Raw genomic sequence first — 15,272 nt, 5'->3', positions numbered from 1 at the left:
CAGTCAACCTGTGGAACTTGTTGACATGGAATGCTGTGAATTCCAAAAGTATAACTGAGTTTAAAAAAGAATTAGTTAAATTCATGGAGGATAGGTCCATCTATGGCTAGTAGCCAAGATGGTCAGGGACCCAATTCCATGTTCTGGACGTCCCTGAACCTCAAACTGCTAAAAAGTTGGGACTGGAAAACAGGAGATAGATCACTTGAAATTGCCCTGTTCTGTTCTTTATCTCTGAAGCATCTGACACTGGTCACTGTGGGGGACAGGATACAGGGCTATACAGACCATTGGTCCTACCCAGTATGGCTAGTCTTATGTTCTTATGCCACCACACCAGAAGAGAGACAAATAATCCTGACAGACTGCCATCAAGATAGTTGACCATATGGTAAATCAAAGGCTTTGATTTACTTGTAAACCAATTATGGGGTTCTGGATGCAGTGAAGGTATCCGTGCTCTGTTGCAGCAACACATCATAGCTCTTCCTATGAAACACTCAGGTCTGCTGCAACAGCAAAAGGCTTCCATTCACGTGCAGTCATACAGCACTGCATATGAGAAAGAAACGCCAAATGTGCTGAACTACAACAAAAACTACTGCAGTTCACCAATAATATTAGGAAAAACTTTAACAATAAGGGTAGTGAAGCTCTGGAACAGGCTTCCGAGAGAACTGTAGAATCCCCACCATTGGAGTTTTTTAAGGACAGGTCGGACAAACACTTGTTGGAGTGGTTTAGGCATAGTTTGGTCCTGCCGCAGCGCAGGGGGCGGGACTAGATGATCTCTCAAGGTCCCTTCCATCTCTACATTTCTATTATACTATTAATACTCAAAGCTTATATGGATTTATTCTGGTGTGGATCACACAGTTACAGTGACTAAACCAATGAATTATCCAAACCCCACAGTCCTACGAGCTTCTTAAAAGTGAGGTATTGCCAGTATTCCAGAAACATGTCACAATTCAATTACTGTAAGATATGTTCTCCACCCTCCCTCTCCCATTGGAGATAACTACCCCAAAGCAAGCCCTGCATAAAATAATTAGATCCAATATGTTAACACTCCACTTTGTCTTTCACTCCTACTCCAGTCTGTCACAGCAGCAGTAACAAACGTTCATAGAAAATCATGATCACATTATATACCAGAATAGCATATTTAAACACCTCTTATGGAACCAAAGGTTTTGGTGGCACTTAAAAATACATATGGCTTGGCTTTATTATTATTAAATTTATATCCAATATTTCAGAAGTCTGGAAAATAGAAACACACCTGATATCAGCATGGAAGTAAAGGGAGACCATCTTGCAAAGATGACATATGAAGGGCCTGCTTAGCACCTCTATTGCCATTTACACCTGTGCCAAATGGGTGTAAAATCACTACCTCCAATGCAAGTAAGTGGTGAACTCTAATTTGGTAGCATTTAATGATCACTTGGCACAGGGGAAATGATTTATGCAAGATGCAAAGCAGGGGGGAATCAACCCCAGGATGTCCTGATTATGTAAAAGACAGACTTAAATCCCAAAGTCCTAGACATTTGAATGAAGCTCAGATGTTCCATTTATTTAAAATTCATATGATCTCCTTATATAGGTTCATAGTGATTTTTTGTTATGTTTTAACAGGGTTTTCTACCTTAGTTGCATTTAAATTAAGCATGGTGATTATTTTACCTCACTATGGATTCTCCGTGGCCATAAAGGTAACTTCCCCACGTTTCTAGTGCAGCCAAAGTTAATATGGCTGAATTTTATTCACTCCCTGTTGTGTTGCAGTATTACCAATGCCAGAATCTCAAACCTGCACAAAGCCGGGACAGAGTCTATGTAGCAACAGAAGATCAGTAGGAACGTGTTATTGCTGGAATGATTTCCAGTTGATATCCAGTAATTTCTTGACATGTTTTGAGAACTTCTGTGTACATCCTGTATTCCTTGTCACTTATATATCCTACACAGCACCACATCTATAAAATAACCTAGTCATGAATTTGTTATTGAGCAATCACCCATATAAATTGCTCCACTCTTGCATATATAATTCATATGAAACGTAATCCTGAAGGCTGCACAAACCAAGGTTATTAATTCAGTCCTGAATTGATTCTCATTTTCTTTGGCTGCTAATTATCTAGTAGTCTTAGAATATTCTCCCTCCCCAACACTATATAAACAACACTTGACACTCACCTGAAGCTTGATTGTCCCTTTATCTGAGAGAGAGAGAGAGAGAGAGAGAGAGAGAGAGAGAGAGAGAGCGAGTTATGGCATTGTGTTATTCTTTCTGAGTTAAAGCACTTATTTCTAAGACAAGTAGGGCTCAGAGGAGCGAAACCGTCATGATGCCTCCAACTGACACGTCCCCTGATTGTGGTTTGATTTAGCGGAAGTATTTCCTTCTGCACTGTGCAAAGCCATCAGCAGAGGTGGGGTGGGGAGGAAACCATATATAGCTGGGCTCTTCAGTATAAACTTGGCCTGACTGGGTACGTTAATTCATAACTTTTTCTCAGAGTAAACTGCAAAATGCTCTATGGTTAGAGTACGCAACTAAGGTTGGGGGTTGGCCACAAGGAAGCTTACTAGAATATTTTGCTGCCAAAGATCTGGCCTTTCCTGCGACTTGAATCATCCTCATTAGACACCCATAAAGTCTATTTTGGTTGCTATATCTTACCATAGTGAAGATTTCTGTTTAGCATGTATCACCCACATGTACAAATACCACACCCATCTACGTAGCCAGCGCAGCTCCCTGCTAACCTGGGACCTAAAATAAGAGTGACCCAATTTGCAAGGGGAGAAGGAGAAACATAAAACCAGAGACATTCCTTTAAGGAAAGGAAACCTCTTTTAAAGGGGAGTTTTTCTATGGATCATGACTTCTTTCACTGGATTTATGCATGTATTCCAGATTAGTTATAATAAAGTTACCCATATAAAAGCCAACTAAGATGCCTAGGAACACTCTTAGTGCCACCAAAATCTGGTTCTCTCTTTTCATGGAGGCAGCCTCAGCCCAAAAATTTACAGGCCCTGCCAGACCCAACCACCTCTGAATCACTCTTCTTTATCCCACCTCAGAAGCTGTTTTACTCAAAGCTTATGAACCAAGAGGGTAGACTTCAGAGATTTCCTCAGCTAGTAGGCAGTCATTAAGATCACAGCATGGTAGAATCTCCTTCCTTAGAAGTTTTTAAGGTCAGGCTTGACAAAGTCCTGGCTGGGATGATTTAATTGGGGATTGGTCCTGCTTTGAGCAGGGGGTTGGACTAGATGACCTCCTGAGGTCCCTTCCAACCCTGATATTCTATGATTCTATGATTCATGCTTCTCCTGAGCTTTGCACAGAGCAGTGTTAAACATAACGGTAAAAATTACTGTTGATTGTCTGAGTCCAGTCTACATTACAGCTTCCATCCTTGGTAGCACTGCTGAGCTCCATTTTCACCAGTGTAATTTGTTTTACACTGTAACAAATGTGTTAAGTGAGACATAGTCAAAACCCCTTTTGTCTTCCCAGACAGGAAAGATGGATTTGTTTTTCAATCCTAAAGGGTATCTAGTTGCACCAAAGTTATCACCTCTCTCGATAATGAAGACGAAAGTCTCCATGATGGATCTTGAAGTAGGAGAATTTGCCTCCCCACTAAATTCAGATTCAGGAGTCGAAGAATTCTGATGTTTTTGCAGAGATGTCATATTCTTCCTCAAATTCAACCTTATTCTCTTATCCTACATATAGTTCCTTCAGTGAGAAAGCTCAGGCTTCCAATGGAAATCCAGATATCCACTTGACCACTTGAATACTAGTGCATCACCTGCATTTAAGCTCTCCATGTGTCTTAGTATTTCAAAGGCATCAGTGTTGATCATTTCAGAAAACCACGAACCAGAGCAAAGCCAGTGCAATCAAAGCTGGGAACATTCTGCACCAATAAATGGTTTACAAATTATTATGGTTCCAGCTTCAGCGTTAGTAGAAACCATTCTCTAAAAGATGCTGAAGAGCTCCCCACAGCACTTTGGCTTGTACACTAGCCCTTACTCAGTTTCACATAAATGAGAACTTACCCAGAACTGCTCCATGGCCTCGTGCCACTGTTTCTCCTTTGACCACTAGATGAATCTGGACTGTTGTTTCCTTGATTGAGTTAAAGATGGTCACACTAACAGCTTCCTCTACGCCTGATCGGAAAACAGAAGGTGCTGCTATCAAATAGCCCCTGGGAAATAAGGTTGGAAGTGGACAGTCAATGAAAACATCAACAAAATGTGAGGTGATCAAGGTGCCAAACAGCATGAAACTATTTAAAATATTAACATAGAGAAAAGGGCAAAATATCCTGTAATACAGTCACCTAGAGTCTGCCCCTAGGACAGCCACATTGGCAACATGCCATGAGCTTGGGACTCAACCTAATACGCATAAAATGGAGCAGATTTTAATATGGCAATCTTCACTGGCTTCATCTACTTAAAAAAAAAAGTGACTGTAATGTTCCATCTTGATCCAACGAGGAGAGGTGGGCCATCACCATAGGAGTTTTGTAGTCTCTGAAGATCAAGTCTTCATATTAATAATGAGGGCAGCTTCCAGCCAATCTGTAGAACACTTTTACATGTTCACACTTTGGGCACCATTTCCCTTGGACCTCAGCAGTTCCTGATATGTGTACATTAGTTAATGCTCATTTGCAAAGAGATCCTGTGAAGTTACAGTTTACATCAGCATGCTACCCAAAGAATTCCACATGACAAACATCAATAGAACAAATAAAGCAACAAGCGCTAGCTGTAAATGTGTGACTTGTATCTTTGGCTTATATATAGGATACTAAGTGTGAACAAAAATAAGTATTGTACTAATTAGACTTTATAGTACTTTGAAACCAGCACTAAGCTCAATTATTTTATATCACAGCAATATATAGCTATTTCTCAACTGTACTTTATCAGATATATTCACATTTATAGAACTGCAGTCACATTGCCATGAATAGGAGCCTGAATTACTGATACAATTCAACTATAGTGTACTAGTATTGACATCCTAATTATACATACTAACACACACAATTAAGTACAGTTCACTGTATATTAAAAGGTGATTCACACTGAAGAATTTGGTGACATCAGTCAGAGCCCTCCAGTTTAACATTATATATAATGCCCTATTCTTAAGCACTTTAGACCAAATTTTTAAAAGTGACTAATTATTTTGGGTGCCAAACTTAACACACCTCAGAGAAACCTGAATTTCAGAAGGTGGGTGCTTCAGCACTTTCTGAAAGTCAGGCTCAATTGAGGTATATTAAGTTAGGCACCCACAAAATTGAGGCATACAAAATCATCAGCCATTTCTGAAAACCTTGGCCTTAATTTCCCCCACCTCTGCCTCTCCCCCCAACCCCTGCTTTAAAAGAGGAAGCAGAGGTTAGTGGCAAAAGCTTAGAAATGGGAGTCAGAAGATCTGAGTTCACTTTCCCAGTTCTGTTCATCACTCAGCTTCTGTTAAAATGGCTACATCTTGAACAATGTGTTACCCCTTTTTATTTTTTAATTTTAAAAAATCACAGCTTTGGAAGAAGTATTCTAATAGGCCCACTTTTGCTTTTAAAACTGCCCTGAAAGACTTCACAACCATACATAATAAAATCTTGTGTACAGTTACGATGGGAACGCTTATGATCTTCCCATACTGAATGGCACCATGCCATAAATTTATAGACTGTATGCACTATAGTCTCTTGCATTACAGTCTCCAATGTCTTTGGGGTATGATACTGTAAGCAATACATTTATATCCTCTTTATGACATCATACATCTTTCTGCTTCTTCCCCCCCAAATGGAATTTTTTCATAAGATAATTTTTCATGTCACACACTTTAAAACATATTTCAGCCACTTGCCTCACTATGGTTCCAGCAGTTGGGTCACTTTAGTCCATGATTAATTATCATTCTGGGATGAGGTTGATGGTGTTTTACAGCCCCCAAGTCACCTTTTAGCAAATTCCAACCCAGTGTTTCTCTCTCAGCAGGCCTCATTGCCATGGAGATCCCATTACACCCCACATAAGTTCAGCTCTCTATGGTAGTTCAGTCAGATTGCACTGGATACTTAGAACTTAAAGAATTTGAGAATAAACGTCCTGTGGCCGCAAGTTTAAAAATTCACCAGATTGCTACCTAATCTGCATACCCTTGGTAAGGAAAACACAGCCAATCTATTTGGAGGAGAGAGAGAGAAAAATTCATTTGCATCCAGTTCTAAATGATTACTTTCAAACTTTTACTGGACCAACTTCTGTTGGGGAGAGAAGCTGGTCCAATAAAAGATATTACCTCACCCACCTTGTCTCTCTAATATCCTGGGACCGACAGGGCTACAAAAATATTGCATACTTTTAAACTGTCACATAAGTATTGGTCTGCAGTAACATATATGAAACATGTGTATCCACATCATTTTAAGCAATTCTAACTTTTTTTCTGGAATATCAGCTTGTTGATGTGGTCTTTAAATTAAGTCATTTAGTCGTGTTGTACTTGAAAATTAAATGTTTAGCTTGGATACTTCTGACGGTAACTTGACAGATCATGCAAGAATTTTTGACTAATGGCTCTGCCAGGTTACACTAAAACTTGGCAGGAACTGGCAGGATGTGAAATATTTTCTAGTAAGCAAGAGAAAATAGGAAGTCTTCATGGCATCTAGTTAAAGCAGCTATTCAGTGTGGACTGGTTACAAACCAACGTAATAAAACAAAGCAAACCTCAATAAAAATTAAACTAAACAAAAATAATGCACAGGAACTAACTGTGCACTCAGTTTCTATAAAGCAGATGAGAAGATTTTCACAGAAATTAAAAACAAACAAAAACTCCTCGGATGATTTTCCACTCAAGAGAGGTTCACGTGTTCTTCCAGTAAACACCTCCTCCCAGGGCGACTAGCTGTACCTCAACCCATTGCAATAACTGGTTAGCAGGTCACAGCTCAATGATATTTAACATTCCATATTCATACCATTGCATCAAACAAGTATTTGTACATAAATGCCCCGCAACGTTGTGTTTAAGACGCTCCAAACAAGCATTACCCGCCCTCTCCAGAGTTTGGATTTTTGCAGAGACAGCTGTATGATGATTAACTATCAAATATATTTGTTTCCTCCGGCATATTCCTCCAGTTTGCGACCCTGGCTGAGGTTACTGGGAAGAGAATTTTGCATGAATCGCTTTAGGGTTATTTGTGTTGAGAGCCATCATTTAACAGCTCCTTACACGGGTATAAAGGTTTCTCCATCTACCCTCCTTACCTGCAGGGTCTGCTCCGTGCTGGGGGAAGGAAAGGTGGAGGTGTTATGCCCGGAGAAAGGGGTGGCATTGCCTCGAGAGCTTAGGGGGCTCCCCACATGCCAGCGGTAGGGAGCGATGCCCCAGCGCCAGGCTGCAGCCCTGGGGTCTCTACCCGGTGCCCCGGACGTGGTGGGGGCGCTGCCCCAGGCCGGTACTTACTGGCTCTCCGGGGGCTGAGCCCCGCACAAGCTGCAGAGGGGCAGGAGAATCCACCAGGCGCAGCCGGGCTCCTGGGGGGGCATGGCGCTCCGGGGAGCGGCTCCTTCCCCCGGGGCTGGTAGCTCCGCAGCCCCAGGCCACGGCGCGCTCCCTGCAGCCCGAGCCCGGCCGGGCAGGAGCCCTTTGTTCCGGCGAGTGCAGCCTCCGCTCCCGGCTCCCGGTCTCGGCTCCCCGGTGCCTCTGGCCGCCGCCCCCTGGCTCCCCCCGCCGCGTCCCCGCCCCCGGGCCGCCCCTCCTGGCCCCGGTGCCCGCTCGGCTCCGGCCCCGGCTCTTTGTCTGCGGCTCCCCGCCTGCTACTGACAGCATGGACCGGGGGAGGGGGCTGGGACCCCCGCGCCTCCCCCTCCCAGCCCCTGGGGCATGAGCATCGTACCCCCGCCCTGCCCCTGGGCGGCCTCCCCATCTCCCACGCAGCCGCCCGCCCCGGGCCGGAACCGGCCTCTGCACGCACCCGGCCTGAGACCGCCTCGCTCCGGTCCCCTCAGCCCGGGGCACGGACCCCACACACCAGGGCGCCTCTCTCCCGCCCAAGCCCCCTGCAGTCAGGGGTAGCCCGCTCCCACGCCGCCAGGGACTGGTCCCCTGCACTCCCCAAGTCCTGGCCCTTGTCATCCCTCCTGCTGACCCCCAGATCCTCCCCTCAGTCCCCCCCCTTTAGCTCTGCCCTGTCAGCCCCAGCCCTGACCCTGTCACCCCCTCAGCTCTCCTGCCCCAGTCACCCCGCCTCACCTCAGCTCTAGAACCCGCACCCCCAGTCACTCCGCCTCACCTCAGTCCTCCCCCCCAGCCATCCCCCTAGGTTCCAGATCCTTCACTCCCCCCAGTCACCCTGGCTCACCTGAACCCTGAACCCCCTCTGGCCTCAGCACTGACCCTTCAGCTGTAGCACCCTCCCCCCAGTCACCCCAATCTTACCTAAGCCCTGACCTCCAGTCCTACTCTCAGCACTGACCCCCCCAATCAGTCCCTTACTCCTACAGTAAGGACCCCTGTATCAGCTAAATTCCTGGTACCCTCACACACACCACCAAGAATCCCAACCCCCAGGTACCACCCTCCCACTCACTGGAACCCATCGAACCTGTCACCTCTCCTCCCTTAACATTGGCCCACAACTGAAGGGAGTCCTGGGTCACTAGGAGAATGTGAGCTGCCTTGACCCCTTAGGGCTGGCTGACATCCCATCTCTGCCTGTCAATATGCCAGGGTGTCACAAACACACTGCAAGAACTGCCAAAACTCCCATCCTCTCAGACCACCTGAAGCTCATCAAACCGAAGGCAAGGTCACAGTGCAAATAGCTTCTCTCCCTTCATTATCTAAATCTAGAAACGGACACTGTGCTTGGAGAGGTCTCATTAAGCACTGTTATAGAGGAACAACCAGATTAAAGAGCTGTTACCTGACTCACAGACCAGTGCCGAGATTGTTGCTATTTGATTTTCTCCATCTCTAGGCCCTAAACCTAATCTATCCATCTCCATCCCTAGATCCTAGACACTAGCTAAAGTAGATTGAGACAGGAGGGGGAGCTCTCGCTGCACCTACCATGGAGGAAAGGGAGCTGTGTGGGAGCACTGTTTAGCAAAGCAGGGAGAAGCTGGGGAACTCCTATCTCAGCAGAGGAGGGGGTGCCATGCTTCTCCCACAACTGCCTCTTTGTTTAATTCTTGATTCTAGACTATCCCATCTCGATTCATCCCTGGATCCTAGTATCTCTCTGTCTCTACCTAATCCATCTCTATTTGTATTTGCTGTTGATCACTAGGAAATGCTCACATTGTCTACCTTTATTCAGTGTCAGGAGGTAAGCTCTTTGGGGCAGGGACCGGTTTTTATGTATGGTATTAGAGCACACTCCAAAAACAAACTAATACAATATTACAATTTTTTTTTAAAAATAGAAGTTGTAAACAGTAGATATTCCTCCAGCTCTTGTTAACAACAGGGAGAGGAAAGGACAGAGCATCCATATCCAAGACACTGGTGGTATTTCAGGATCATAAAATAAATGCCCTGGTCCCCTGTAAACACTGGAAGCAAATGAGTGCTCCAGTCCATAGAAAAGGACCTAATCAAGTCTAGATCAGTTTGGCTAGAAGCAGTCTCCATAAAACTATGCCTTCCAGGGCAAATCACTTCAAGGCAGCATGTGCAAAATGCATCAGTCCCAAGAGAAAATGAATAAACAGCACAAGGGACCTAGGATTGGTTTCCAAGATATTAATAGACTGGAAGACTCATGGAGCCAGGTGCATGGAGTTTACTTGGCACCCAAATGCGTAAGAGGAGAGGCTATTTTCCCTTCCAGTTTTCACGGTGACAGTTGCTGTGTTCCAGATTAAATCGATTGAGAATGGATAATATCACAGTTTAATAAGGATTTTAGCAATCTCTTTCATAATGTTGACTACCCTGTTCATAAATTGAAGAGGAAGGATGCAGAGAAGATGCCAGGGTTTGTTTAGCTGTCATTTTTCATTGTGACCTTGTGGTCTTGTCCTGTCTGTAGAGAAGGGAGACAGGGAGGGAATGCTGCCTTGTGCTATATTGTGGGTCTGGGATGCAGCTCAGTGCTCACGGCCACATAGGGTATAAAAGGAGGCACGTAAGAGCAGGAGGGAACCCCAAAGTCTGGTGTGAGATCACTCATCAGAGCGAAAGGATTTCGCCTTGGCCAGGAAGAGTTCCCATTCTAGAAGACTGCAGGTCTGTGGCATGTGAAGGATGGAGCAGATTCTAAAAGAGATGATGGAAGGAGAAAAGGGGGCAGTCTTTAGAGGGAAGTAAGAAAGTTCAGTTTTGGCAGTGGTTCATCCAGGAAAAGAAATGGAATATAGAGCCTTTTGCTATTAAGTCACTGGTTCAAATCCAGCCAAGATCAGTAATGCCTAAATGCCAGACTTTCCAGTGGCCTCTGTTAAATGAGTCTGGTGATGCAAGTCTGGTTCAGAGAAGACAATTGTCACCATCACAGTTAGAACTACACTGCAACCTTGGTAGCAGTTTCAGTACAAAAGACAAGGACTTAAGTAGGCCTTGTGGACTGAACTGCCATCTGATTGCTAGTGATGGTCCTTTTAAGCAACAGTTGAACCACATTGACAAGGCGGTATGGAGGAAGTTTCTGCGATAGCTGCTCATGCTGGTCTGAGGATAAATAGAGAACTTTCTTCTCCAGAGCTATTAACCCTGCACCTTTCACTAGTGCTAATTTTATGCACACAAAGCCTTGGATTTCCTCGTCATTGAACATTCTGTCTTCTATGGGAGTCTCTTGCTTCCTGGGCTTGAAATATTTGAAAGGACTGCAGAAGCAGCATATTTCCCCCTCCGAAAAACTAGCTCAACAGCAACATCTCTAGTCAATTTAGGAGTTGTGCTGACGGGGCCCTTTTTCTGCCAAAAGCATAGTAATCACAACACATGGTGGACTTCAGGCTTCTAGATCACTGCGCTATACCCACCCAGGAATAAATTAATCCCCACTAATTCATTTTTTGCATTCGGAATACGTTATTTTCAAGCACCATAAAGTCATTTTGAGGAATTAATGACTAGCAATTAGGAAAAAAGGGAAATTCTGTAAACTCCCATTTCTTCCTTGGCCATCACAGTCATTTCAGTTCAGAATTCTTTCTTTCTGTAAATATTTGATATGGGCTCTATTATTTTATTTAGCTGAAAGGGCCCTTCTTATCCCAAACCCAGCTACAAATCAGAGCCACTTCCTTGCAAGCCCTGTTTGCCACATGATCTTGCTCATTGGAGCATTTGATTAAGCTCAACCTTTTACTAACTCCTAAAATGATTTCAGTCACCATAAATCTAAGGAGGAAGCCCCTAGGTGAATGATTAGTGGGCCAGTAAGTTTTCTGCCACTCAGTCACTCCCCAAAAATATAGTCATAAAAATATTGACAAAAGCTATTCAACTAGTTAAAGAACAGAACCTGAAGTTTCAGCATATTCCGTGTATGAATCATAGAATATTAGGGTTGGAAGAGATCTCAGGAGATCATCTAGTCCAATCCCCTGCTCAAAGCAGGACCAACACCAAGTAAATCATCCCAGCCAAGGCTTTGTCAAGCCGGGCCTTAAAAACCTCTAAGGATGGAGATTCCACCACCTCAGTAGGGAACCCATTCCAGTGCTTCACCACCCTCCTAGTGAAACAGTGTTTCCTAATATCCAACCTAGACCTCCCCCACTGCAACTTGAGACCATTACTCCTTGTTCTGTCATCTGCCACCACTGAGAACAACTGAGCTCCATCCTCTTTGGAACCGCCCTTCAGGTAGTTGAAGACTACTATGTATGGTGGGGGATGGTTACAGACTGATGTCTGGTTTCATCTCTGGGGAATGATCTACTAATTTTTAATATAACCCCCGTAAACATTAATTGGTAAATTGTTTAATAAATTCACAGTATCCTCTATAACTGATGATACATATATTGCTAGATGTGGCTTCATTTTCCTGGTCACCCTACCCTACCTTTGGTTATTTCCTTATGATTTGTGGCGAGGCATATTAAATCTAGAAGGAAAAAAAGACAGCAGATAAGGTAAATGTAAAGATTTAGAGCCACATTTATGAAGCACAGTTAAGAAAAGAGTTGGCTGGTACTTAAAGAGCTGCAACACCCATCTCTTAAAAGCTCTTTTATGTGCCTTTATATTAGGTAAAGTACCAAGCAGCCTAACAAACGACGATCTCTAAAGTCAATGGGACTATGCACACTAGCAAGCACGAGGTTGGGTAGTAAGTATTTGTAGGATTGGGCCCTAAAGTTGTATGGTTTTCAGAGTAGTTCATCGTAGTTGCAAGGCAGAATGGTAGCAGCAAGGAACACACAGGGAATTCAGAAACTGCCCTAATGTCCCATATTGAATTTCCTAAGAAAAATGCAAAGAACAGAAATTCTTCAGGGAATAGGAGCACCAACCTACATTATATTCCAATCTTCTGCAAATGGCTTTGTTGGGATGCACAGATTCACCATGTTAAAATAATTGAGAATATTACTTTTCTTAAAAATAAATAAATAAATAAATAAATAAATAAAAATAATGCAATACTCCATCATCTATACCCAGGAGCAAGTGCCTGGGGATCCCTCACTTGAGCATCCGAAGAAAATCCAGAGTCACAGATACACTCTAGTCTCAGATACATAGTTCACCTTTGTTACATAAAATAAAGCAAAAATGGATATTTAAGCCCTTTCAATAAGTGGCCTATAACAGTGGAGTTGCTCACATTTCTTCTATATTAATCTTCCAAGACCCCTGTCTCTTCCCCCAAAGTCCCTACAATGTCAGGGATCCCATTTTTCAAACAAGACCCAGTAGCACACACATTGTGCGTCTGAGATACTGGATCGCTGGAATGGGTTGGCTCCATTTTGAGGACAGAAAAGTTATATGAAAATTACTTGACAGAGGTCTCAGAGGGAATCCCAACAGGTGATTGCCAGGAACATCAATTTTAAGGAGATTTTCAGAATATTTTATTGTGAAAAATAGAAGTTATTCATATTTAAAACTCTACTACTGAACTTTAGGGCCCCAAAACTGAATTGTGCATTACATTAACTAAAAAAAGAGTGTGATTGACTGCCGTGCAGCATATCTCAGAAAGTATTAGTGCCCAATTCCTGTCACCGTTATGCTAAGTAATTGGCTTTCATGTGACTAATCACAGAGTAAGGTACTATTCAATGTAGTAAGAATGTCAGTAACACACTCTCAGTGCTGAGTGTGAGGTCTACAGGAACTGCTCACAGCCTAGGGAAAAAAAATAATCAGGAATTCTTCTAGCAATAGCTCAGATGTGGGACAATGTCCCATGGCAGCTTTCAGCTTATAAACAGCTTTTCCATGTAAGGTGAATCCATTCTGCTTGTGGTCCTTGCCACTTGGGCACACGTGCTCCCCTCTTGTTCACCTCATTGTTCACACATCTTCACATAACAAAACACCAGCATGAGAGCTGCCAGGGCACTGTGTTGTTTGCATGAAAGCCAACACATGCAGGGAAGAATGATGTCAGAAAAGGCCTCAGAGAACATCTTCCCTCTACTTGTACAAGGGAAGTCATTCTCTTCTGACTTCTACCATGTCATAAATGTATGACCATAGACCAGGGGTGGCCAAACTTACCGACCATCTGAGTCGCATACGACAATCTTCAGAAGTTCAAGAGCTGGGGTGCACCTGCTGGGGCGCCAGCCCCACGGGAGGTGCTTCCCAGGGCTCAGGGCTTCAGCCCTGCTCCTGCTGAAGCCCTGAGACCCCCCCTCCCCACTGGGCAGAAGCCCCTACCCCACCACCCTGCTGCAAGGTAGAGGTCTTGAGTTCTCCCTCTGCCCCCCCCCCCCCAAGCCTGATAGGTGGAGAATGGGCAGGGGCTACGGGAGCCACACTTTAATGGTAAACGAGCCGTCACCCCTGCCATAGACTAACATTACTGTTACTTTTTAGCATGATACTAATATTGTTTAGCATTATCTAGTCATTTTCCTGTGTAGAATTAAATCAAACACACACCATTCAAATGTCATAACTAATTTAAAATGTGAACTTTTCTATTAATTTCTAGTCAATGCACTAATTTTACCTTTCTCTCAACTGAATGCATCTGTGGCATGTATGGTCCTAGTCACAAGTCACTTGGATCAACTTTTACTTAGCAGAGGTTGCATTTTAAGTAGTTTTAACTTATCCTTGCTAAATAAACAAGCATATTTTGGGACATAATTTGCCCTTAGTTTCAAACTGAGCCATGAATGAAGTTAGCTGAACATGGAACAGAGTGAAAAGAAAAGGAGTGCTTGTGGCACCTTAGAGACTAACCAATTTATTTGAGCATAAGCTTTCGTGAGCTACAGCTCACTTCATCAGATGCATACTGTGGAAAGTGTAGAAGATCTTTTTATACACACAAAGCATGAAAAAATACCTCCCCCCACCCCACTCTCCTGCTGGTAATAGCTTATCTAAAGTGATCACGCTCCTTACAATGTGTATGATAATCAGGTTGGGCCATTTCCAGCACAAATTCAGGTTCCCCCACCCCACACACACAAACCCACTCTCCTGTTGGTAATAGCTTATCTAAAGTGATCACTCTCCTTACAATGTGTATGATAATCAAGGTGGGCCATTTCCAGCACAAATCCAGGGTTTAACAAGAACGTCTGAGGGCGTGGGGGGGGGGGTAGGAAAAAACAAGGGGAAATAGGCTTGAATAGAGACTGGGAGTGGCTAAGTCATTATACAAGGTAACCTAAGTTAATTGTATCCAATTTGCAAATGAATTCCAATTCAACAGTCTCTCGCTGGAGTCTGGATTTGAAGTTTTTTTTGTTGTAATATCGCAACTTTCATGTCTGTAATCACGTGACCAGAGAGATTGAAGTGTTCTCCGACTGGTTTATGAATGTTATAATTCTTGACATCTGATTTGTGTCCATTTATTCTTTTACGTAGAGACTGTCCAGTCTGACCAATGTACATGGCAGAGGGGCATTGCTGGCACATGATGGCATATATCACATTGGTGGATGTGCAGGTGAACGAGCCTCTGATAGTGTGGCTGATGTTATTAGGCCCTGTGATGGTGTCCCCTGAATAGATATGTGGGCACAGCTGGCAACGGGCTTTG

The 15,272-nt window shown here is 43.7% G+C and overlaps 1 protein-coding gene across 3 annotated transcripts in view; it reads right to left on the bottom strand.

Annotated features, from left to right (window-relative positions):
• The window catches only part of CPAMD8 (C3 and PZP like alpha-2-macroglobulin domain containing 8), a 138,006-nt gene that overhangs the window by 86,158 nt on the left and 36,576 nt on the right, over positions 1-15,272 (bottom strand). For 2 of the 3 annotated variants that reach the window (XM_037886055.2, XM_007072122.4), the window contains exons 1-3: positions 7,544-7,779; positions 4,093-4,244; positions 2,209-2,231 (exon numbers count right to left, since the gene is read on the bottom strand). In XM_037886055.2, the coding sequence (XP_037741983.1) occupies positions 2,209-2,231; positions 4,093-4,244; positions 7,544-7,626 (258 nt within the window). In that variant the 5' untranslated portion in view covers positions 7,627-7,779. Of the gene's footprint in view, positions 1-2,208; positions 2,232-4,092; positions 4,245-7,543; positions 7,780-15,272 lie in introns of those variants that run through there. The other variant, XM_043536043.1, reaches the window with a different exon arrangement.

This window comes from Chelonia mydas, chromosome 25 (assembly GCF_015237465.2).
Source record: "Chelonia mydas isolate rCheMyd1 chromosome 25, rCheMyd1.pri.v2, whole genome shotgun sequence".
NCBI lineage: Eukaryota > Metazoa > Chordata > Testudines > Cheloniidae > Chelonia > Chelonia mydas.
The sequence above is the reverse complement of the archived record's forward strand: the minus strand, read 5'-3'. Positions and strand labels throughout refer to the sequence as shown.